Raw genomic sequence first — 23,941 nt, 5'->3', positions numbered from 1 at the left:
GATCTGCAGCCTGATAGCTCTCCGTAGGTGTTGGCTCAATCCTTTGTTCTGTGAGCGGGCCAGGCTGTGCCTTAGGTTAGAGCTTTCTTCCTCTCTTTCTCTTTTCTTTTTTCCCTCTCTCTGTGGCTCTCCCACAGTTTTGGTTGCTGCCTCACGTTAGCTCCCTCAGATTGTCCTCAGGGCATTAAGGACTGGTCCTTAACCCTAAACAATGCAACCCTTGCCTCCCCCACTCGCTGGTGGCAGAGGCAAGAGTCTGAGCTATTTCTCCGCTTGGAGTTGTGGTTAAGGCACGGATTCTGTGGGTTTTGTTTTATTTTTTGTTTTTTTTCCCTCCCTGTTATGTTGCCCTCTGAAATTCCAAAACTCCCCACAGACCGACTGGTGAGAGGGTTTCCTGGTGTTTGGAAACTTCTCCTCTTTCACGACTCCCTGCCCAGGATGGGTCTCTGTCCCTAACTCTTTTATCTCTCTGTTTGTCTTTTATATTTTGTTCTACTTCCTTTGGAAGAGAATGGGCTACCTTTCTGGGTGCCTGGTGTCCTCTGCCAGTGTTCAGAAGCTGTTTTGTGGAAGTTGCTCAGCATTCAAATGATCTTTTGTTGAATTTGTGGGGGAGAAAGTGGTCTTCCCATCTTATTCCTCCACCATCTTAAGACCGCCCCCAATTAGCATTTTCTTAATTGTTTTGGGTTTTTTCTAGGTCTTCCCTTTGTCTTATGCTTATTGCCTATATAAGTCTCTTTAACATATGTTGTAAACCTAGTTTGGTGGTGCTAAATTCTTTTAACTTCTGCTTGTCTGTAAAGATTTAATTTTTCCATCAATTTTGAATGAAATCCTTGCCAGATAAAGTAATCTTGCTTGTAGATTTTTCCTTTTCAGTACTTTAAATATATCCTGCCATTCCTTTCTGGCCTGCAGGATTTCTGCTGAAAGATCAGCTGTTAATTGAATGGCTTTTCCATTGTGTGTTACTTGTTGCTTTTCCCTTGCTCCTTTTAATATTCTTTCCTTGTGTTTAATCTCTGTTGATTAGTATGTGTCTTGATGTGTTTCTCCTTGGGTTTATCCTGTATTGGACTCTCTGTGCTTCTTGAACTTGATTGACTATTTCCTTTCCCATGCTGGGACAGTTTTCAACTATAGTATCTTCAAAAAAATTCTCAGTGCCTTTCTTTATCTCTTCTTCCTCTGGGACCTCTATAACTCAAATGTTAGTGTGTTTAATACTGTCCCAGAGGTCTCTGAAGCTCTCCTCAATTATTTTCCTTCTTTTTCCTTTATTCTGCTCATCAGCAACTATTTCCACCATTCTATCTTCCAGCTCACTGTTCCATTCTTCTGCTTCAGTTAATCTATTATTGTTTCCTTCTAGAGTATTTTTAATTTCAATAATTGTGTTATTCATCTTTGTTTGTTTATTCTTTATTTCTTCTATATCCTTGGTAATTGTGTTAGTTGTGTTGATTGCTTCTTGGCATTTTATGCATTCTATTTTCAAGATTTTGGAACATCTTTACCATCATTTTTCTGAATTTTTTTTTCAGGTATTTGAACTATTTTGTCGTCGTCTTCTTTTTTTTTTTTTTTTGGTCTTCTGTGCTTCTAGTTTGTTCCTTCATTTTAGCAATATTTTTTTTTGCCTTTTCTTTTTTTTTTCCCACTATTGTATTTGAGGTCTCATTTCTCAGGCTTTCAGGTAGACCTTCTCCTTCCTTTTGGTTTCTGACCTTGGTGTGTAAGGTTGTGCCAGTGGTTTGTGTAGGCTTCTTTTGGGTGTGACTTTTGTTTGTACTCTGGTGAAAGGAGGTAAGTTTTTTTCCCCTCTAATGGGCAGGACTGTATGAGGTGACAATCCTGTTTGCTGATGACTGGGATTGTGTTTTATCTTGTTTGTTTCTCCCCCTCTTATGGGCAGGACTTTGTGAGGGGAATCCTGTTTGCTGATGACTGGGTTCGTGTTTCATCGTGTCTTTCCCCCTCTAATGGGCAGGACTTTGTGAGGGGCAGTCTTGTTTGCTGATGACTGAATCCTATTTGCTGATGACTGGATTTCTGTTTTATCGTGTTTTTTTTTCCCCACTAACAGTCAGAACTTTGTGAGGGGCAATCCTGTTTGCTGATGACTGGATCCTGTTTGCTGAAGACTGGGTTTGTGTTTCATATTTTTTTCTTTCCCCTTCTAATGGGTAGGACTTCATGAGGAGAATCCTGTTTGCTGATGACTGGGTTTGAGTTACATCATGTTTCTTCCCCCTCTAAGGGGCAGGACTTTGTGAGGGGAATCCTGTTTGCTGATGACTGGATTTGTGTTTCATCATGTTGGTTGTTGGGTGAGGCCTCCTCCACTGGGTGCTGCTGGCAGTTGGGTGATGCAGGTGTGAACAGCGGAGGCCTTTATGGGAGTTCTCACTAACAGACACTCCCTGGGGTAGGAGTCTTACGGCAGTCTAGAATCTTGTCAGTGTGGTCACTCCAAAGCCTCTGGGCCTGATCTCTGGGGGGGAAGTGATATTCCACAGGTGACTTGTAATGGCATTAAACGGAATAAAAACAAACACACTAAAGCAAGAAACAAATTACAACCCCCAGAAAAATGGCAAATATGGAATCAGGCAAGTACTAACAAAAAAATGGGAAATATACACATACATGTACACACAGAGACAAAACCAAAACAGTGGGGAAAAAAAAAAAGTAGAAGAGATTGATCCAGTGAGCAAAGGAGAGCAAAAATGATATCAACTAGTTATTAACAAATCTGACTGAAAGTGTAAACTGGAAAACAAAACCAAAGCCATGTGTCAACTGGGCAATAAAACAACTAAAGCTAAACAGACTAATAAACATAGTGAGGATAAGCAAGAAACGGAAAAAAAGAAAAAAGAAAGAAAGGCTTGAAAAGCAAAGTTAAATAGAGGTAGATAAAGAAGTTTTACATGTATTAAAGAAAAATAACAACAGAAGAAGAATAAGAAAAGCAAACAAAAGAATATATGTAGAAAAATAGTGATAATAATTTTTTTTAAAAACTTTGAAAATGAAAAGAGAAAAACAACCTTCAAAATCATAAAAGACCAATGTAGAGGCAGAAGCATTTAAAGGAAATTAAATGTGTTGTTAAAAAAAGTTCTCAAAAGTGTAAATAGATTTAATTGTAGTATTAAAACCAACAACTACAACAACACAGAGCAAAAATCAAGTAAAAAATAAAAACCTAGTAGCAAATACAAAATAAGTTAAAATATAAGAATAATAAATATTTTTCTTGGATCAGCTGTCAGCATCCTTTTCCTCAATGTGAGTCACAGTCCACCTCACCTCCCTAGGATGCCCTCCAGTTCTGGGCTGGTCTCTTACCTGTTGTGGTGGCAGCTCAGGCTATTGTCAGGAGGTATGTGACTATTAGGGATTTTTCTAGCTTCTGACAGCTCTGCCCAGGGAGGATTGAGCATGGAGGTGACACAGCTGCTTGGATTATGGGAACCCTGGCAGTGCCAAGCATGCAGGGAAGCCAACAGACTCAGCTCCAGGAGCTATGGCCCTATTAGAGTCTTTCCCTAGCTTCTGGCACCTGGCCATCAGAGGGCCTCTTTAGCTGGTGGTCCTTCTCTGTTGCTTGACCCCTTCAAGCGCTTACAGGGCCCCCCTGTTGGGGTCATTCTCTGTTGTTCATCATATCAGAGACTTAAAGATCACCCTGGCTGGGGTCCTTCTGTGTTGCTTTGCACATCAGGTCCTTAAAGGGCCACCTCCCTGCTTTGTTTCCGCAGTCTGATGCTGATATGTGCAGAGAGAGAGGGTCAGAGATGGCTCCATTCTCTGTGTGTGACTCAGCAGTATCACCCTGCCTCCAGGTTAGCTGGCTTTCCTTCATAAGCATATCCCACTGTGCTTTCCTCTCTCAGGTTTCCTCAGGCCATCTCCCTTCAGTCAACAGCAGACCTTGCCCTGGGATAGCTTTCCAATCTCTATGTTCCAGCTCCAAGCTGCAGCACTTTCTAGGGGACTTGCGTCCCTGTCTGGGGTGTGTGTGGTTGTGGCAAGGATCATCTGTGTGATCCTCACTCCATTCAGACGCACACAGATCAGCTCTTTCACTCTCCAGCAGCCTCAGTGCTTCACCTCTGTCACAAACATTTGCCCCCCCTTGCAGCTCTGTCCCTGCTTCAGTTCCCCAACCCCAGGTGCAGATCCACTTCTTCTCACTCTTCTCGTTTTTGCCCTCCTTTGGTCCTACTGAGTGTTGCATTGTTCTATATGTTCTTTTCTGGTGGCCAGGTTCTCAGCTGGCATTCCGCAAGAATTTCTGTGTTTGGAGGTGTATTCCTGACGTATCTGTGGAGAGAGATGTACTCCACGTGCACTTACTCTTCCACCATCATGGATCTCAGTGTATGGTATAGAGCCCACACCTCACTCCAAGTCAGGCTTGCTGTGGGTGGGTGTCCAATTTCTGTTGTTGGGTCGGGATAAAAAGCAATGGATATTTTATTCTCATTTGAACATACTTCTCACTTGATCATTTTTCTTGACTCACTGTGTGGATATCTGTGCATTAGTCTAAACATCCACTTCTCCTAATCTTCACAGACTAGCCTCAGAAGTAGAACCTTTCCAGAATTCAGCCTTTTCAATCAGCCTGGCCAGAATTTTGGGTGTCTCTCTGACCTCTCTGATCATTCAAACTTCTGTGTTTGTAGTCAGCCTCCTCCAGGAGTCTAGAGTATGCAGTAATCTACAAGTCAGAATACTTGGTGGAGCAGGCAATTGGAGTTTATCACCTCGCTCACTCTGCTCTGAACTGGGGAGAGGAGCTGTGGCAAATGCCTGCATGCTGCTTCAAACCCTGTGCCTTCTGCACCATGCTTTAGCCCTCTGTAATCCCCAGGCACCATGCAAATTTTGAGCTTCATCAACTTTCAAGGACATGTTAGTGTGACGCCAATTATTCAGGCAGAGCTGGAAAAGCACAAGATCCAGATGTGCCATCTGACTCCTTCCATGGAGAAACTGGGAGTTGCTCACTCTGCATTAAGCTAGGGGACGACCTGTGAGAAGTGCTGGTACAGATTCATAACTGCCACTTCATTTCTGTGATCCCAGGAGATTGGAAATGCTAGGCCTCCCAGAGGCAGGCTAATTGGAAGCTGGACCCTGGACTGGCATTTGCAAAATCAGAGACCTAGATTAGGATCAAACTCTTTGCTCCACCAGGAGAAGCTGGGAGTTGAGTGTTCCCTTCAAATTGTATGGTGCTCTGCTGCATGGATTTTATTGCGGGAATGTGTCTTCGCTTTCCCTGCCACTTAGGATTTGGCATTTTCTCACTTGCCTTGAATGCAGAACTGCTCATCTACCCTTTTTATTTTGAATAAATGGAGCTGATTCACACATAGCTGTTAATTCAGTGTGTCTGTGGAGAGAAGGGGAGGTCAAGGTGGCCTAGTACACTCTTTTACTAATATCACTGCATTGTTCCCAAGTTATATGTGTTGGGCTTGTTTGCTTTTCCATTTTCCAATTTAAGTAAAAGCAAAAATTGATTTTTAGTCTCTGTCATTACTGTTATTGCTATGTAATTTTAAAATTCTCCTCAGCACACTTTTGTGACATCTCATAAATCATATAAAACGTTACTTATCATCGTTTTATTTTCATTCAATTCAAATATTCAAACTTTTCTCTTTTGATATCTTCTTTATCCATGAAGTACTAAAAAAATTAGCTGAATTCTATGAAGATATCTAGTAGGTGACAGAATTGTACTTTTCCAAGTTTAGTTATTCATGGTTTGAAGGATCATCATTTTGTCCTTAGTAGAATGAATGCATGTATCGATATTTGTTATCTTCATTGAACTCCATGTATTGATATGGCTTTAAGCACCCAGTTTTGATGACAACATTTCAAATTCTCAGAGACAACAGCTGTGGTCACTGTGGTGGAAGATTCTGTGATTGTCTTCTGATTTGTGTTCCGGGTTGTGTAAGAGATCCAGACTAGACAATACTTTCAACATCTCCCAGGAAAGGGAACTCATTGCTAATAGATTTCTGACATCATGTGGGATTCCAGATCCTCTAGACAAACAGATTTCTAATAATTTCCTAGAAGGGATTCAGAGTATTTTATTTTTTATTTTTTCTTTCTTCATTTTTTTATTTTTCAGTGGGTTTTGTCATACATTGACATGAATCAGCCATAGAGTTACACGTATTCCCCATCCTGATCCCCCCTCCCACCTCCCTCTCCACCCGATTCCTCTGGGTCTTCCCAGCCCACCAGGCCAGAGCACTTGACTCATGCATCCTACCTGGGCTGGTGATCTGTTTCACCATAGATAATATACATGTTGTTCTTTCGAAACATCCCACCCTCACCTTCTCCCACAGAGTTCAAAAGTCTGTTCTGTACATCTGTGTCTCTTTTTCTGTTTTGTATATAGGGTTATCGTTACCATCTTTCTAAATTCCATATATATGTGTAAGTATACTGTAATGTTCTTTATCTTTCTGGCTTACTTCACTCTGTATAATGGGCTCCAGTTTCATCCATCTGATTAGAACTGATTCAAATGAATTCTTTTTAATGGCTGAGTAATATTCCATGGTGTATATGTACCACAGCTTCCTTATCCATTCATCTGCTGATGGGCATCTAGGTTGCTTCCATGTCCTGGCAATTATAAACAGTGCTGCGATGAACATTGGGGTGCATGTGTCTCTTCAGATCTGAATTCCTCAGTGTGTATGCCCAGAAGTGGGATTGCTGGGTCATATGGCAGTTCTATTTCCAGTTTTTTAAGAAATCTCCACAGTGTTTTCCATAGTGGCTGTACTAGTTTGCGTTCCCACCAACAGTGTAAGAGGGTTCCCTTTTCTCCACACCCTCTCCAGCATTTATTGCTTGTAGACTTTTGGATAGCAGCCATCCTGACTGGCGTGTAATGGTACCTCATTGTGGTTTTGATTTGCATGTCTCTGATAATGAGTGATGTAGAGCATCTTTTCATGTGTTTGTTAGCCATCGGTATGTCTTCTCTGGAGAAATGTCTGTTTAGTTCTTTGGCCCATTTTTTTGATTGGGTCATTTATTTTTCTGGAATTGAGCTTCAGGAGTTGCTTGTATATTTTTGAGATTAATCCTTTGTCTGTTTCTTCATTTGCTATTATTTTCTCCCAATCTGAGGACTGTCTTTTCACCTTACTTATAGTTTCCTTTGTTGTGCAAAAGCTTTTAATTTTCATTAGGTCCCATTTGTTTTATTTTTGCTTTTATTTCCAATATTCTGGGAGGTAGGTCATAGAAGATCTTGCTGTGATTTATGTGGCAGAGTGTTTTGCCTATGTTCTCCTCTAGGAGTTTTATAGTTTCTGGTGTTACATTTAGATCTTTAATCCATTTTGAGTTTATTTTTGTGTATGGTGTTAGGAAGTGTTCTAGTTTCATTCTTTTACAAGTTATTGACCAGTTTTCCCAGCACCACTTGTTAAAGAGGTTGTCTTTTTTCCATTGTATATCCTTGCCTCCTTTGTCAAAGAAAAGGTGTCCATAGGTTCGTGGATTTATCTGTGGGCTTTCTATTCTGTTCCATTGATCTATATTTCTGTCTTTGTGCCAGTACCATACTGTCTTGATGACTGTGGCTTTCTAGTAGAGTCTGAAGTCAGGCAGGTTGATTCCTCCAGTTCCAGTCTTCTTTCTCAAGATTCCTTTGGCTATTCAAGGTTTTTTGTATTTCCATACAAATTGTGAAATTATTTGTTCTAGTTCTGTGAAAAATACCGTTGGTAGCTTGATAGGGATTGCATTGAATCTATAGATTGCTTTGGGTAGAATAGCCATTTTGACAATATTGATTCTTCCAATCCATGAACACGGTATGTTTCTCCATCTGTTTGTGTCCTCTTTGATGTCTTTCATCAGAGTTTTATAGTTTTCTATGTATAGGTCTTTCGTTTCTTTAGGTAGATATACTCCTAAGTATTTTATTGTTTTTGTTGCAATGGTGAATGGTATTGTTTCCTTAATTTCTCTTTCTGTTTTTCATTGTTAGTATATAGGAATGCAAGGGATTTCTGCGTGTTAATTTTACATCCTGCAACTTTACTATATTCATTGATTAGCTCTAGTAATTTTCTGGAAGAGTCTTTAGGGTTTTCTATGTAGAGGATCATGTCATCTGCAAACAGCGAGAGTTTCACTACTTCTTTTCCTATCTGGATTCCTTTCACGTCTTTTTCTGCTCTGATTGCTGTTGCCAAAACTTCCAACACTATGTTGAACAGTAGTGGTGAGAGTGGGCATCCTTGTCTTGTTCCTGATTTCAGAGGAAATGCTTTCAATTTTTCACCATTGAGGGTGATGCTTGCTGTGGGTTTGTCATATATAGCTTTTATTATGTTGAGGTATGTTCCTTCTATTCCTGCTTTCTGGAGAGTTCTAATCATAAATGAGTGTTGAATTTTGTCAAAGTCTTTCCCTGTGTCTATTGAGATAATCATATGGTTTTTATCTTCCAATTTGTTAATGTGGTGTATTACATTGATTGATTTGCGGATATTAAAGAATCCCTTCATTCCTGGGATAAAGCCCACTTGGTCATGGTGTATGATTTTTTTAATATTTTGTTGGATTCTGTTTGCTAGAATTTTGTTGAGGAGTTTTGCCTCTATATTCATCAGTGATATTGGCCTGTAGTTTTCTTTTTTTGTGGCATCTTTGTCTGGTTTTGAAATTAGGGTGATGGTGGCCTCATAGAATGAGTTTGGAAGTTTACCTTCATCTGCAATTTTCTGGAAGAGTTTGAGTAAGATAGGTGTTAGCTCATCTCTAAATTTTTGGTAGAATTCAGCTGTGAAGCCATCTGGTCTCGGGCTTTTGCATGCTGGAATATTTTTGATTACAGTTTTGATTTCCTTGCTTGTGATGGTTCTGTTAAGATCTTCTATTTCTTCCTGGTTCAGTTTTGGAAAGTTATACTTTTCTAAGAATTTGTCCATTTCATCCAAGTTGTCCATTTTATTGTCATAGAGCTGCTGGTAGTAGTGTCTTATGATCCTTTGTATTTCAGTGTTGTCTGTTGTGATCTCTCCATTTTCATTTCTAATTTTGTTAATTTGGTTCTTATCTATTTGTTTCTTAATGAGTCTTCCTAATGGTTTGTCAATTTTGTTTATTTTTTCACAAAAACAGCTTTTAGCTTTGTTGATTTTTGCTATGGTCTCTTTAGTTTCTTTTGCATTTACTTCTGCCCTAATTTTTAAGATTTCTTTCCTTCTGCCAACCCTGGGGTTCTTCATTTCTTCCTTCTCTAATTGCTTTAGGTGTAGAGTTAGTTTATTTATTTGGCTTTTTTCTTGTTTCTTGATGTAAGCCTGTAATGCTATGAACCTTCCCCTTAGCACTGCTTTTACAGTGTCCCATACGTTTTGGGTTGTTGTGTTTTCATTTTCATTCATTTCTATACATATTTTGATTTCTTCTATGATTTGTTGGTTATTCAGAAGCGTGTTATTTATCCTCCATATGTTTGAATTTTTAACAATTTTTTTCCTGTAATTGAGATCTAATCTTACTGCACTGTGGTCAGAAAAGATGACTGGAATGATTTCAATTTTTTTGAATTTTCCAAGTCCAGATTTATGGCCCAGGATGTGATCTATTCTGGAGAAGGTTCCGTGTGCACTTGTGAAAAAGGTGAAGTTGATTGTTTTGGGGTGAAATGTCCTATAGATATCAATTAGGTCTAGCTGGTCCATTGTGTCATTTAAGGTTTGTGTTTCCTTGTTGATTTTCTGTTTAGTTGATCTATCCATAGTTGTAAGTGGGGTATTAAAGTCTCCCACTATTATTGTGTTACTATTAATTTCCTCTTTCATACTCGTTAGCGTTTGCCGTACATATTGCGGTGCTCCTATGTTGGGTGCATATATATTTATAATTGTTATATCTTCTTCTTGGATTGATCCTTTGATCATTATGTAGTGTCCTTCTTTGTCTCTTTTCACATCCTTTATTTGAAAGTCTATTTTATCTGAGTATTGCGACTCCTGCTTTCTTTTGGTCTCCGTTTGCGTGAAATATTTTTTCCAGCCCTTCACTTTGAGTCTGTATGTGTCTCTGGTTTTGAGGTGGGTCTCTTGTAGACAGCATATATAGGGGTCTTGTTTTTGTATCCATTCAGCCAATCTTTTGGTTGGGGCATTCAACCCATTTACATTTAAGGTAATTATTGATTGGTGTGGTCCCGTTGCCATTTACTTTGTTGTTTTGGGTTCATGTTTATACACCCTTTCTGCATTTCCTGTCTAGAGAAGATCCTTTAGCATTTGTTGACGAGCTGGTTTGGTGGTGCTGAATTCTCTCAGCTTTTGCTGGTCTGTAAAGCTTTTGAATTCTCCTTCATATCTGATGAGATCCTTGCTGGGTACAGTAATCTAGGTTGTAGGTTATTCTCTTTCTTTATTTTCAGTATGTCCTGCCATTCCCTTCTGGCCTGAAGGGTTTCTACTAATAGATCAGCTGTTATCCCTATAAGAATCCCTTTGTGTGTTATTTGTTGTTTCTCCCTTGCTGCTTTTAGTATTTGTTCTTTGTGTTTGATCTTTGTTAATTTGATTAATATGTGTCTCGGTGTGTTTCGCCTTGTGTTTACCCTGTTTGGGACTCTCTGGGTTTCTTGGACTTGGGTGGCTATTTCCTTCCCCCTTTTAGGGAAGTTTTCAGCTATTATCTCGAGTATTTTCTCATGGCCTTTCTTTTTGTCTTCTTCTTCTGGGACTCCTATAATTCGAATGTTGGGGCGTTTCACATTGTCCCTGAGGTTGTCCTCATTTCTTTTGATCCTTTTTTCTTTTTTCCTCTCTGCTTCATTTATTTCCACCATTTTATCTTCTACCTCACTTATCCTATCTTCTGTCTCCGTTATTCTACTCTTGGTTCCCTCCAGAGTGTTTTTGATCTCATTCATTGCATTATTCATTTTTAATTGACTCTTTTTTTTATCTCTTCTAGGTCTTTATTAAACATTTCTTGCATCTTTTCAATCTTTGTCTCCAGGCTATTTATCTGTAACTCCATTTTGCTTTCAAGATTTTGGATCATTTTTATTATCATTATTCTAAATTCTTTTTCAGGTAGATTCCCAACTCCTCCTCTTTTGTTTGACTTAGTTGGCTTTTTTCATGTTCCTTTACCTGTTGGGTATTTCTCTGCCTTTTCATCTTGTTTAGATTGCTGTGTCTGGAGTGGGCTTTCTGTATTCTGGAGGTCTGTGGTTCCTTTTTATTGTGGAGGTTTTACCCAGTGGGTGGGTTTAGACGATTGGCTTGTCAAGGATTCCTAGTTAGCAAAGCTTGCATCGGTGTTCTGGTGCGTGGATCTTGATTTCTTCTCTTTGGAGAGCAATGGAGTGCCCAGTAATGAGTTTTGAGATGGGTTTATGTGTTAGGTGTGACCTTGGGCAATCTGTATGTTGACGTTCAGGGCTATGTTCCTGCGTTGCTGGAGAATTTGCGTGGTATGTCATGCTCTAAAACTTATTGGCTCTTGGGTGGTGGTTGGTTTCAGTGTAGGTATGGAGGCTTTTGGATGGTCACTTATTACTTAAAGATCCATGTAGTCAGGAGTTTTCTGGTGTTCTCAGGTTTGGGGCTTAAGTCTCCTGCCTCTGGATTTCAGTTTTATTCTTCCTGTAGTCTCAGGACTTCTCCAACTATACAGCACTGATAATAAAACTTCTAGGTTAATGGTGAAAAGTTTCTCCCCCGTTAGGGACACCCAGAGAGGTTCACAGAGTTACATGAAGAAGAGGAGAGGGAGGAGGGAGATAGAGATGAGCAGGAGGAGAAAAAGGGGGACTCAAGAGGAGAGAGATCTACAAAGTTGTCTGATCCCAGAGTGTTCTCCGTAGCCCAGACACCCACAAAGACTGATAGAATTGGATTGGGGAAGAGAAGGTGAAAGGAGGAAATAGAGTTTTTCTGAGGTAGAAAACAGAGAGTCAAGATTGGAGAGAATAATCAACACACTCCTGAATAAAAATGGGAGATGAATATTGGATTCTTAAATGTTCACAATTTATATCATATACTGAAAAAAAAAATTAAAAATCTAGAGTAGAGGTTAGACTCTTAAAAATACTATATTAAAAACAAAAACACAAAAAAATTTTAGAAAGTTTGGTTTAAAAATAGGGCTTTTCTTTTTTTTTTTTTTTTTCTGTAAGGTTATAGTGTTTTGAAAATGAAAGAAAAGGAGTAGTAAGAGGAGTACTAGAGGACTTTAAAAGAAATAAGAGAAAAAGAAAAATAGTAAATAAAAGAGAAGAAGAAAAAAGAAAAGAAAAAAAAAAGAAAAAGAGAAGAAAAAGAAAGAAAAAAAATTGTTTTTCCTAATTAAAAAAATCGTAAAAATCTATGAAAATGAAAGTTAAGGAGTAATGGGGGAGTAATAGGGAATTTAAAGGAAAATAAAACAGAAAAAAGAAAAAAAATTTTTTTTTTTTCTTACTTAAAAAAAAAAAAAGAAAAAGAAAAAATATATCTAGGAATTTCTCTGGAGCTGTTGCGGTCAGTGTGGGTTCAGCTCAGTTTCATATAGTGCCTCATTCCAGCTTACACGTCTCGATATCTACCGGCCCTTCCGGTGTAGTCGGTGTTTTCTTCAGGGATTTTAATCTGTTGCACAGGTCCCTTCTGAAGCGGTTCCCTTTGTTTATTTGGCTTCTGTTGCTGGTCTCTTCAGGGCCTCATTTCCGCCCTGACACAGGCGGGCTGAGGTGGACTCTTTTCAGGTAGCTAGTTCCGTCGCACTGCGGGGCGGGGCTGGCGCTCCGGGGAGGGGCTGGCGCTATTTTCTCGGTCTGCGCTGCTCAGGCTCCCGGCTGCTCTGTATGGAGCGCGCCCCACGCTGTGCGCGGTTCCAGCCCTCGGGTGATCCACAAAAGCGCGGAACACAAAGCTGCGCCTGCGTTTTGTCCCTAAGCCGCCCGAGTGGCTCAGGCAGCCAGGCGCTTGACGGGCACTCTCTCCCCGGGTGCGGCGCGTCTTCTGCCCTGCGCGATCCCAGCCTCAGTTTCCACCGGCGCCAGTCGGGTGCGTGCGCCTTCTGCCCTCCGCGTCCCCAGCCCCAATCCCCGTCCGCACCGGCCGGGCGCGTGTACCGTGTCTCGCCACGACCCTCCTGGCGGATGTCGACCATCCAGAATCTCGGGAGGTCTTTTATTAGAAGGTGGAGGCCTGTTTGCAGTGTGGCAAGGGATGCGGTCCTTGGGGCAGAGCCTGCCCCCTTTCCCCTCCCCCAGCCTCCTGCCTCCGGCGGGGCTGGGCCGTCTGCAACCTGTGAGCTCTTCTCAGGACTTTCTAGGTCCCTTTGTTCTGTGGACGGCCAGCAGTGTGTTCCGGCCAGCTAATTTTCTCTCTCTCTTTTGCTGTCCTACAGTTCAAGTTGGTAACTCACAAAAGCTCCTTCCGATTGTCCTCAAGGCACTCAGGCCCGGACCCTGCCCCAAGCAATGCCGCCAGCTCTTCTCTGTTCCGCCCCCACTTGCTGGTGGCGGATGCGGGAGTCTGGGGTACTTTTCTGCTGGGAGTTGCTTTTAGGCTCGTAATCTGTGGGTTTTATTTATTGTTTCCCTCCCAGTCAGATTCAAACTCCGAGATTCAAACACTTCCCCCAGGCCCGCCAGTGTGAGGGTTTCCCGGTGTCTGGAAACAACCTCTATTAAGACCCTTCCCGGGAGAGATCTCCGTCCTTAGCTCTTTTGTCTCACTTTTTATCTTTTATATTTTGTCCTACCTCCTTTCAAAGACAATGGGCTGGTTTTCTGGGCGCCTGATGACCTCAGCTAGTGATCAGAAGTGGTTTTGTGAAGTTTGCTCTGCGTTCAGTTATTCTTTTGATGAATTTCTAGGAGAGAAAGTGGCTTCCCCGTCCTACTCCTCCGCCATCTTGGCTCCTCCAGGATTCAGAGTCTTTTAAATCTTGCTTTGTTCTAGAAACTAGAAATAAAGTGTTTCGGTTTAGTATCTTTGGAAACTCATAGTTTTTTGTTTTTTTTGCTCTTACACAGGACCTTAAATGATTAGAATTTTTCTTGGTTTATAGTCATAAACGACTCCCCTTTTTTGTATCATTACCTTATTTGGGTCCTTATGACATGTGTATTAAATACATGCTTACCTGTTCTTTATGCTTTCTCCCGTTTAGAAACATGTTCAAAAGACAATGTAAGAATTGAGAATGGATTTTTGTCTGAATCTGCCTTTACCTATCCCCTAAATAAACAAACAGAATATAAGTGTAAACCAGGATATGTAACAGAAGATGGTAAGACATCAGGATTAATTACATGTCTGCAGAATGGATGGTCAGCTCAACCTGTATGCATTAGTAAGTAATTCATTATCTTAGTATTCTTTATCCTGATGATAACTATACAGAAGTACTCTTTAACTTTGTTCTTTTGTTCTTTTATCCTTTTTTTTCTTTTTTTTTTTGCTGGCGCAGGGTCATATGAAGTGTTTTGTGGTTCCATGGCTGTATTTGAAAAGATCAATTACAAAGCTTTGGAAAATGTATCTTTTTTTTTTTTTTTTTTTGCCTTTAATGATTAATTACTAGTGGAGTAGAATACCACTGTACTATTTAGTTCAACGTTTTGTCAGTTTGAAACATCCTGTGACTAAAAACTAAGTTTGCTAAGAGCCTTACCTCTATTCCGGGATAAGTTTATTTATTTTCAGCTGAGACCTTTATGCTGATTGCGTCTGCTTTTATTTTAGGGGACTCTTAAGCCTTAGGAGTCTCTGCTCCTAAGCCTAAAAGTTATGTTGTTAAGCAAAGATGTGAGGCCATGGTGCATTAGCTTCAAATAATATGATACATAATTCATATGTTTGAATCTCTAGGATAGATATCCTTGTGAAAAATTCTCTCTTAGGAAATCTTCATAAACTTCTAGTTAGTGGAGACAGAGAAACACTTCTAGACAGAACCAAATTCTCCTGTGCTGAAGGTATTTCCTGTAGCACCACATAGATATTTATGAAGAACAATTCTTGAGTTTGTTTTATTCATCCCAAAGCTACACAGTGATATTTTTGAAGTGAAGTGTTACATATTCACTTTAAGTGAAGTGGGTTTTTATAATATCCATTTTTACTCTTTCATTTTATTTTTTCCAGTGTCTATACTTGCTTCAGGCACTACACCCTCAAAATGAAAAAAGTTGCACATATTGAACTAATTTTATTTTAATATATGACAATTTTCCATTCTAACACTCTTTTTATGAAAAATGTCTCTATTATCATATTTTACTAGTATAATTTTGCTTTTACAAGTTATGAAATTTGAAGTAAATTATTTAAATTATTAACATCAGTCTATGGTGTTAGTGAAAACAGATTGTTTATAACATATTTTCTTGTAAATAGCTATAGATAATAGAACTATGTCTGTATTAAACCTTGATAAATATAAAAGAATATACAACCACTAGAAATATAGTTGGAAAAGGAAAATCAGCATGTGAATTTAAAAAATTTAAAAAATTTTATAGCATCTTTAAAACTTAACTTTCCTTTTGAAAATTACTTTTTTTCAATTAAGTTTTCTCTGGCAAATATGTCACAACTGCTAATAAATTTGGAAGTTTATGAATTCAGAAAATGCTATTATGAAAATAGTATAATACTTCTGTAATGGCTTATTTTAATACTAGCTTTGGAAAAAATACATAAGTATAGCAACCGAGGAACATGTTCATAAAGTAAATAATTCAGGAACATTAAGTGTTGAGAAAAATGTTGCTTAGAAATACACTTTTTTTCACTTTGAGTATTTCAGGACAGTGGTATATCACTGGTATTCTTGGCTTATTTTTAATGATTAGTGCATACTAATTGGTGAAACCCTTTTCCCTTGAGATGAAACTCAAATTGCCCACTAAATAATATTAGAAATGAAATCGCAATCCCATTATCCCTTAGAATCCTGTGACAGACCACTGTTTGAGAAGGCCAGAGCCAAAAGTGATGGCACATGGTTCAGGCTGAACCACAGGCTGGACTACGAGTGTCTTGACGGGTATGAGAACCGAGACGGACGCACCGCAGGCTCCATAGTATGTGGTCAAGACGGCTGGTCCGATAAAGCTGCATGCTACGGTAGGTGTTCTTTTCCAGATGTTCCTTCCCTCAAGATAAACAAAATTTAGCAGTAACTGTCAGAAGTGTTTTATTTTTACCAAATTACACTAATCTAGAATCATCTTTAAGGAATGATGCTTCCTTCTACTTTAATGTAAACTAGAAGGAGGGGAAGTTTTAAAGTCCAATGACTCACTCAATATCAAAATGACAGGGTGTTGCAACCTGTTCAAGTATTTTGCTCCTGAGTTTTTGTTTATACCTCCTACCTTATGGTTAACTTCTGCAGGTTTTGACAGGTGCTTTTTATTTTCTGACTTTGACAAGTTCTAAGGACAATGACATGGATCTCTTTTATTTTGCCAATCAGAAGTGTTTTTTCCAGGGTTGAAAACAGGGCTTCAGTCTCTGGTAAGCTGAGTGGATGTTGAGTGTCCCAAGTCAAGGGAAGAATTATATGCAAACTTTGGCAGCAAAGTAATATTTGGAAAATCTCAAAGTGGGCAGATTCTACTCAATGAGAGAGGATTTTATGAGCTGAAGCTGGTATGAGGCAAAGGAAAGATGATCTGGGTTATTTCAAGGCATATTAACATTGATTGATTTTATGATTCATGAAAAGGCATAGGGAATTTTAAGAAAAGGAATGATATAATTTTATCTAGATTTGTGAAGGCTGTTTGTGGATTTTTCTGTATGCTGTGCTTATGATGGACAAGAGAAGAGTCAAGAAACCATGTGGGGTGAAAAAGTGTGGGGATTAGATAAACTCTTGGCTGAAGTGATGCAGAGCAGAGAATAGATTTGGGATATATTTTCCTTGTAATAATGCAGGTAACATTGCTAAATGTTGGTTGTCAGAAAGAGCAAAAGGTGAAGGGACTCATGTTTTGAATACCATTTTCTCATAAGCAAGCAAGCAAATGGAAATGACTTTGTATGTGATACTGGCAGGAGAAAGAACACTCTCACAAAAGCAACACACCTTTGACCTGAACACAATGTGGTTGGGCCAGTGGGGACCATAAACATTGGATACATCAACTGCAGTGTTGAATGCATGGGTTTAGCCAGGGGATACACACCTGAGATTATCACTCTGTAAATAATGACGTCAGATTGGGAAAGGATGTAGAATGAAAATAGAAGAGAGCCAAAGACTGAGTCCTGAAGCTTCCAACACTGAGGCATCTGACAGAGGAGGAATAGATGGCAATGTGGACAGAAAGAAAGGAGGACCCGGAAAATTTAGGGGGAAAAAATGTCAGAATGAATGTTGCATTGATTGGACAGAAGAAAATGATTTAAGAACAAGGAATAATAACTGGACTAATAGTAATTCCTATGGAATTAGCCTGAAATGGTTCTATATCCAATTCCACCATTTGCTAAGTATGAATCTAAGGCAACAACCTATTTGAAGCTTGGTTCATTCCTCTGAGTCTGTAAAATGATTTAATATTTACAAATGCTCTAATATTTTAAAAGATCTTTTAGTTATTAAAATAGCTTATTCATATAAACTTCTTGTCATAATGCCTGCCATGCAGTTTACTCAAGGAAATTGTAAACTAACTACATTAGAATAGTTACACTAATGAATACTTCTAATTCAGTTAATGAGCCAGGTTAAAAGACGAAAAATATGGTGGATTTGGCTACATGGAAACCAACAATAATTGTGAGAGAGACAGTTTCAGATGGAGTAGACAGGGAAAAACCTACTTAGAACCTGCTAAATAAATTATTAGTAAGAAATGCAATACAGCATGTGGACATAACTCTTTGAAAAGGCTTGGTTGTGGCAGAGAACAAGAGGTTCAGGATAGAAACACAAGATTTCAGATAGACACACAGGGTAAGCTTGTTATAGAAACAGGCCAGGCTTGTTCAACAGTGTCCAGAGCCCAGGTAATTTCACTTTTTAGGCTGTCAGCAAGCACCTAATATGTGCCAGAAGTTAGCTGAGAGTTCAGTTCAGTTCATTTCAGTCGCTCAGTTGTGTCTGACTCTTTGCGACACCATGAATTGCAGCACGCCATGCCTCCCTGTCCATCCCTGTCCTCCCTGTCCATCAAACTCATGCCTATTGAGTCGGTGATGCCATCCCGCCATCTCATCCTCTGTCGTCCCCTTCTCCTCCTGCCCCCAGTCCCTCCCAGCATCAGGGTCCTTTCCAACAATTCAACTCTTCTCATGAGGTGGCCAAAATATTGGAGTTTTTGCTTCAGCATCAGTCCTTCCAATGAACACCCAGGACTTATCTCCTTCAGGATGGACTGGTTGGATCTCCTTGTAGTCCAAGGGACTCTCAAGAGTCTTCTCCAACACCATAGTTCAAAAGCATCAATTTTTCGGCGCTCAGCTTTCTTCACAGTCCAACTCTCACATCCATACATGACCACTGGAAAAACCATAGCCTTGACTAGATGGACCTTTGTTGGCAAAGTAATGTCTCTGCTTGTTAATATGCTATCTAGGTTGGTCATAACTTTACTTCCAAGGAATAAGCGTCTTTTAATTTCATGACTGCAGTCACCATCTACAGTGATTTTGGAGCCCCAAAAATAAAGTCTAACACTGTTTCCACTGTCTCCGCATCTATTTGCAATGAAGTGATGGGACCAGATGTCATGATCTTAGTTTTCTGAATGTTGAGCTTTAAGCCAACTTTTTCACTCTCCTCTTTCACTTTCATCAAGAGGCTCTTTAGTTCCTCTTCACTTTCTGTCATAAGGATGGTGTCATCTGTATATCTGAGGTTATTGATATTTCTCCTGGCAATCTTGATTCCAGCTTGTGCTTCTTCCAGCCCAGCGTTTCTCATGATGTACTCTGCATAGAAGTTAAATAAGCAGGGTGACAATATACAGCCTTGAGGTACTCCTTTTCCTATTCGGAACCAGTCTGTTGTTCCAAGTCCAGTTCTAATTGTTGCTTCCTGACCTGCATACAGGTTCTCAAGAGGCAGGTCAGGTGGTCTGGTATTCCCATCTCTTTCAGAATTTTCCACAGTTTATTGTGATCCACACAGTCGAAAGCTTTGGCATAGTCAATAAAGCAGAAATAGATGTTTTTCTGGAACTTGCTTTGTTGATGATCCAGCGTATATTGGCAATTTGATATCTGGTTCGTCTGCCTTTTCTAAAACCAACTGGAACATCTGGAAGTTCTCAGTTCACGTATTGCTGAAGCCTGGCTTGGAGAATTTTGAGCATTACTTTACTAGCGTGTGAGATGAGTGCAATTGTGTAGTAGTTTGAGCATTATTTGGGATTGCCTTTCTTAGGGATAGGAATGAAAACTGACCTTTTCCAGTCCTGTGGCCACTGCTGAGTTTTCCAAATTTGGTGGCATATTGAGTGCAGCACTTTTACAGCATCATCTTTCAGGATTTGAAATAGCTCAACTGGAATTCCATCACAGCCACTAGCTTTATTTGTAGTGATGTTTTCTAAGGCCCACTTGCCTTCACATTCCTGGATGTCTGGCTCTAGGTGAGTGATAACACCATTGTGATTATCTGAGTCATGAAGATCTTTTTGTATAGTTCTTCTGTGTACTCTTGCCACCTCTTCTTAATATCTTCTGCTTCTGTTAGGTCCATACCAATTCTGTCCTTTATTGAGCCCATTTTTGCATGAAATGTTCTCTTGGTATCTCTAATTTTCTTGACAAGATCTCTAGTCTTTCCCATTCTATTGTTTTCCTCTATTTCTTAGCATTGATCACTGAGGAAGGCTTTCTTATCTCTCCTGGCTATTCTTTGGAACTCTGCATTCAAATGGGAATATCTTTCCTTTTCTCCTTTGCTTTTTGCTTCTCTTCGTTTAACAGCTATTTGTAAGGCCTTGTCAGACAACCATTTTGCCTTTTTGCATTTCTTTTCCATGGGGATGGTCTTGATCCCTGTCTCCTGTTGTCACTAATACAGTGGGGGTCGGTGGTATGCCTTTCAAGAGCTTTCATGCCAGTATGAAAAAAAAAAAGATGAATTAAGGTAAATAATGAACCAAAAATTAAAACTATTTCTATTATATTGTTCCAATAAGTGTATTCCAAGAACAAAAGTATCCAAGCACTTAGAAAATAGAAGGGACTGAGGGTCAACTTTATGTAGGAAGATGTCTATGCAAAGGAAGCCTGGAAACCATTTGTCAGCAGAGACACATGCCTTTGCAGCAGCCGAGGCAGCAAAGAAATTGGCTCATATTAAAAAAGATCAGCTGGTAAAGAATCTGCCTGTGATGCAGGAGACTTGGGTTCGATCCCTGGGTCAGGAAGATCTCTTGGAGGAGGAAATGGCAACCCACTGTAGCATTCTTGCCTGAAGAATTCCACAGACAGAGGAGTCTGCTGGGCTATGTAGTCCATGGGATCAAAAAGAGTCAGAGAGACTACACCCTCACTTTCAAAATTTCTGAGCCACCTGACAGTAAATATCCACCTGCATCGCGGGCGACCTGGACTGGATCCCTGGGTCGGGAAGATCCCCTAGAGCAGGGAAAGGCTAACCACTGGGATATTCTTGCCTGAAGAATTCCATGAGATTTTGGTGAGCTGCAGTCCAGGGGATCACAGAGATTTGGACACAACTGAGCTACTAACAGTTCTAAATTAAGGGAAAGGCTTTTAAGATGATCATGGCTTCCCTACAGTCACTCTGTGAAGACAGCAGTTGGAAAACAGCTTAATGCCAAGATCTTTTTGTTGTTGTTAAAGCAATGTTTTACACAGTATGATAAAATAGGAATTTTACATAAGACAAGCACAAAATATGTAAACAAAGTCACATACCATTAAAAGTATTGCTATGTGGAAGTTTGGAATAGAATTTTAGGAAAGGAATACCAATGGTTCTCATCAATAGTAACCTGTCATCTAAGCTACAAAACTCAACATTAAAACAAAAGCTGAAACAAAGTTATTGATTTTGGGGGGAGGGGCATTACTTTTAAAACTAGTTAGCTTATATAAAATTTTATGGTAAAGTTTGAAGAATTTTAGATAATATGATCCTTCTTCTTGGTGAGATTTTAATTCTTAATTTCCAGTTTTGAAGTTTGTAAATTATTTAGCAATAGGAAGTTTCCAAATAAGAATAATGCAATTTTTGATGATATGTATCAATCCCTGGTGGCTCAGATGGTAAAGAATCTGCCTGCAGTGCAGGAGACCTGAGTTTGATCCCTGGGTTAGGAAGATCCCCTAGAGAAGGGAATGAGTACCCCACTCTGGCATTCTTGCCTGGAGAATTCCGTGGACAGAGGAGCCTGGCTAGCTGTACTCCATGGGGTCACAAAGGGTCAGACTCAACTGAGTGACTAATCCACGCACAACAATGTCACAAATTTCATAGATTTTACAAATTTTCAATGATAAGTTTACACATTTTTAAAATGAATCAGAATAATCAAACATATATTAATGGTTAAGATCATTTATAGGTACAATAAGTTTAGATGTTTGTGTTGTCATGTACATAATCAAGACACCTAGAATATGCCTATGTGACCTTGAACATGTTTACTCATTTTGTTTCATGTTTCAGTTTGATTTCTACACTTGTAGATAAAATTAAGTGATTTTTATTGTACCTGTAACTCAAATGCAAGAGAAATGGCTCTCTTGTGTGTTCTAGTTTTCCAGTTATAGTTTTTAAAATACCGTTTTTTAAATTTATATTCAATTTTAAAGTTGTGTCATTTTTTTTATTCTGAGAGAATATTTATACATTTTGAGACCAAAAAGGTACCACTATATTTTGTAAATGTCAGTGATAAAATCAGATCCAGTATTAACGAGTTCTCTTTACAAATAAATTATCAGGACGTATATGTTGCTGTTCAATACCTTAATATTTCTCAAAAGTCCCAGATTGTATATGAAACCTAATATGGAATATATTTTTAAGGAAGAGCATTAATGTGCTGTCCCTCTGTGTATGCAGTACCCAGCACCTCATTTTATGAGACACAAATCTTTATTTTGCAGTGATTAAATATTCTCACTCAAATATTTATCTTTTTCGTTAGAAAGAGAATGCAGTATTCCTGAAATGGATACATACTTAAATGCTTATCCCAGGAAAGAAACATTTAAAGTTGGAGATGTGCTGAAATTCTCCTGCAGTCAAGGCCGTATTATGGTTGGAGCAGATTCAGTTCAGTGCTACCACTTTGGATGGTCCCCTAAACTTCCAACATGTAAAGGTAAATATTTATCTGACAGTTGTTGGAGCAAGAGTTGGGATTTCAGATATCAACCTTTTTATTTCCCTCTCAATTTTCTGTCCACTTCCAGTGCATCTATAGTCGAATGCATTAAGCCAGAGATATACCCATCAAGGTGGAGAAGGAAATGGCAACCCAGTCTAGAATTCTTGCCTGGAAAATCCCAGACAGAGAAGCCTGGTGGGCTGCTGTTTATGGGGTCACACAGAGTCAGACAGGACTGAAGCGACTTAGCAACAGCAAACCCACCAAGGACATGTGCTGGGTAGTAGATACCTCAGTTTTCTTTATTTAAGAAATTAACCTCCAGGCGCTTCTTAAAATCTGTGGTGCAGAATCCACAGAAATACATGAGGAACCTGACAGTGGCGGGATTACTTGTTTGTTTTCCTTTTTCCTGCAATTCCACCATTAATATTGAATAGTTTATATACTGTGAGCTTTACCTCTAGTGTCCTCAAGTATGTCTAAAGAGTGTTAAAGTAACTTAAAGTCAGTTCAATCACACGTATCAAATAACATGAATCAAAGTTAAACTGTTCAAATGCTTCTCTCAAACGATATTTTTTTCCAAAAAGTTTTCATGCAGTGTTTCTGTGGAATAAAAGTATTGCTGTAATTTATACACCCAGACTGAGTAATTGGCTTGCATACCTATTAGCATGTCTGGATAATGAACATGCTTTCTGAGCAAACACAGACTTCAATATGCTAGTTCAAGATGAGTAATAGAATTGGTAAACATGAGTCTGGTGTAAACACTATTCCTTTTTCATTGCTTAAGAATGCTGAAGTATATAATATAATAAACAAAAGATCAGTTAGTGAAAAAAATTGCTGCATTAGCTGGATTTTTCAGTGATAAAACAAACAATATAACCATAATTTACACAATATTTCTACAGAAGGGAAAGTAAAATCGTGTGCTCCACCTCCTCAACTTCTCAATGGGAAAGGGAAAGAAATACACAAAGAAGAATATGCACACAATGAGGTCGTGGAATATGCTTGCAACCCCAGATTTCTGATGAAGGGTTCTCGTAAAATTCAGTGTGTTGATGGAGAATGGACAGCTTTACCTGTGTGTATTGGTAATGTATTAAAATTAGTAATATTTAAAGGTAAATCAATATTTTTATTTGTATCCATATACACATTTAAATAATATTTTAAAGACAAACCTATTTTTGTGAATTTTCAGAGGAGGAGCGTACCTGTGGAGATATACCTGACCTTGATCATGGCGATGTCAAGCCTTCTGTCCCTCCCTACCAGCATGGCGACTCGGTAGAGTTCAGTTGCAGAGAAGCATTTACAATGATTGGACCCGGATTTATCACGTGTATTAGTGGAGAGTGGACCCAGCCTCCTCAGTGCATTGGTCAGAATACACATCTCAAATTGACATTTAGTATTTGCAGGCATTCTGTTGAAATTTAGAGTTATCCTTGAAAATGTCGGATCTTAAATTATATAATGATCCCAAACATTTGATTTTTATACTTCAATATGTGTCTAAAGAAGAAATATATAAACTAGCAATAGAAT

The 23,941-nt window shown here is 39.1% G+C and overlaps 1 protein-coding gene across 1 annotated transcript in view; it reads left to right on the top strand.

Annotated features, from left to right (window-relative positions):
• The window catches only part of CFH (complement factor H), a 115,063-nt gene that overhangs the window by 56,287 nt on the left and 34,835 nt on the right, over window positions 1-23,941 (top strand). The window contains exons 10-14 of the mRNA XM_065938312.1: window positions 14,218-14,400; window positions 16,002-16,178; window positions 22,196-22,372; window positions 23,299-23,484; window positions 23,595-23,774. Coding sequence (XP_065794384.1) covers window positions 14,218-14,400; window positions 16,002-16,178; window positions 22,196-22,372; window positions 23,299-23,484; window positions 23,595-23,774 — 903 coding nt within the window. The remainder of the gene's footprint in view (window positions 1-14,217; window positions 14,401-16,001; window positions 16,179-22,195; window positions 22,373-23,298; window positions 23,485-23,594; window positions 23,775-23,941) is intronic.

The sequence above is a fragment of the Muntiacus reevesi genome, chromosome 5, assembly GCF_963930625.1.
Source record: "Muntiacus reevesi chromosome 5, mMunRee1.1, whole genome shotgun sequence".
In the NCBI taxonomy this organism is placed as follows: Eukaryota; Metazoa; Chordata; class Mammalia; order Artiodactyla; family Cervidae; genus Muntiacus; species Muntiacus reevesi.
The sequence above is the reverse complement of the archived record's forward strand: the minus strand, read 5'-3'. Positions and strand labels throughout refer to the sequence as shown.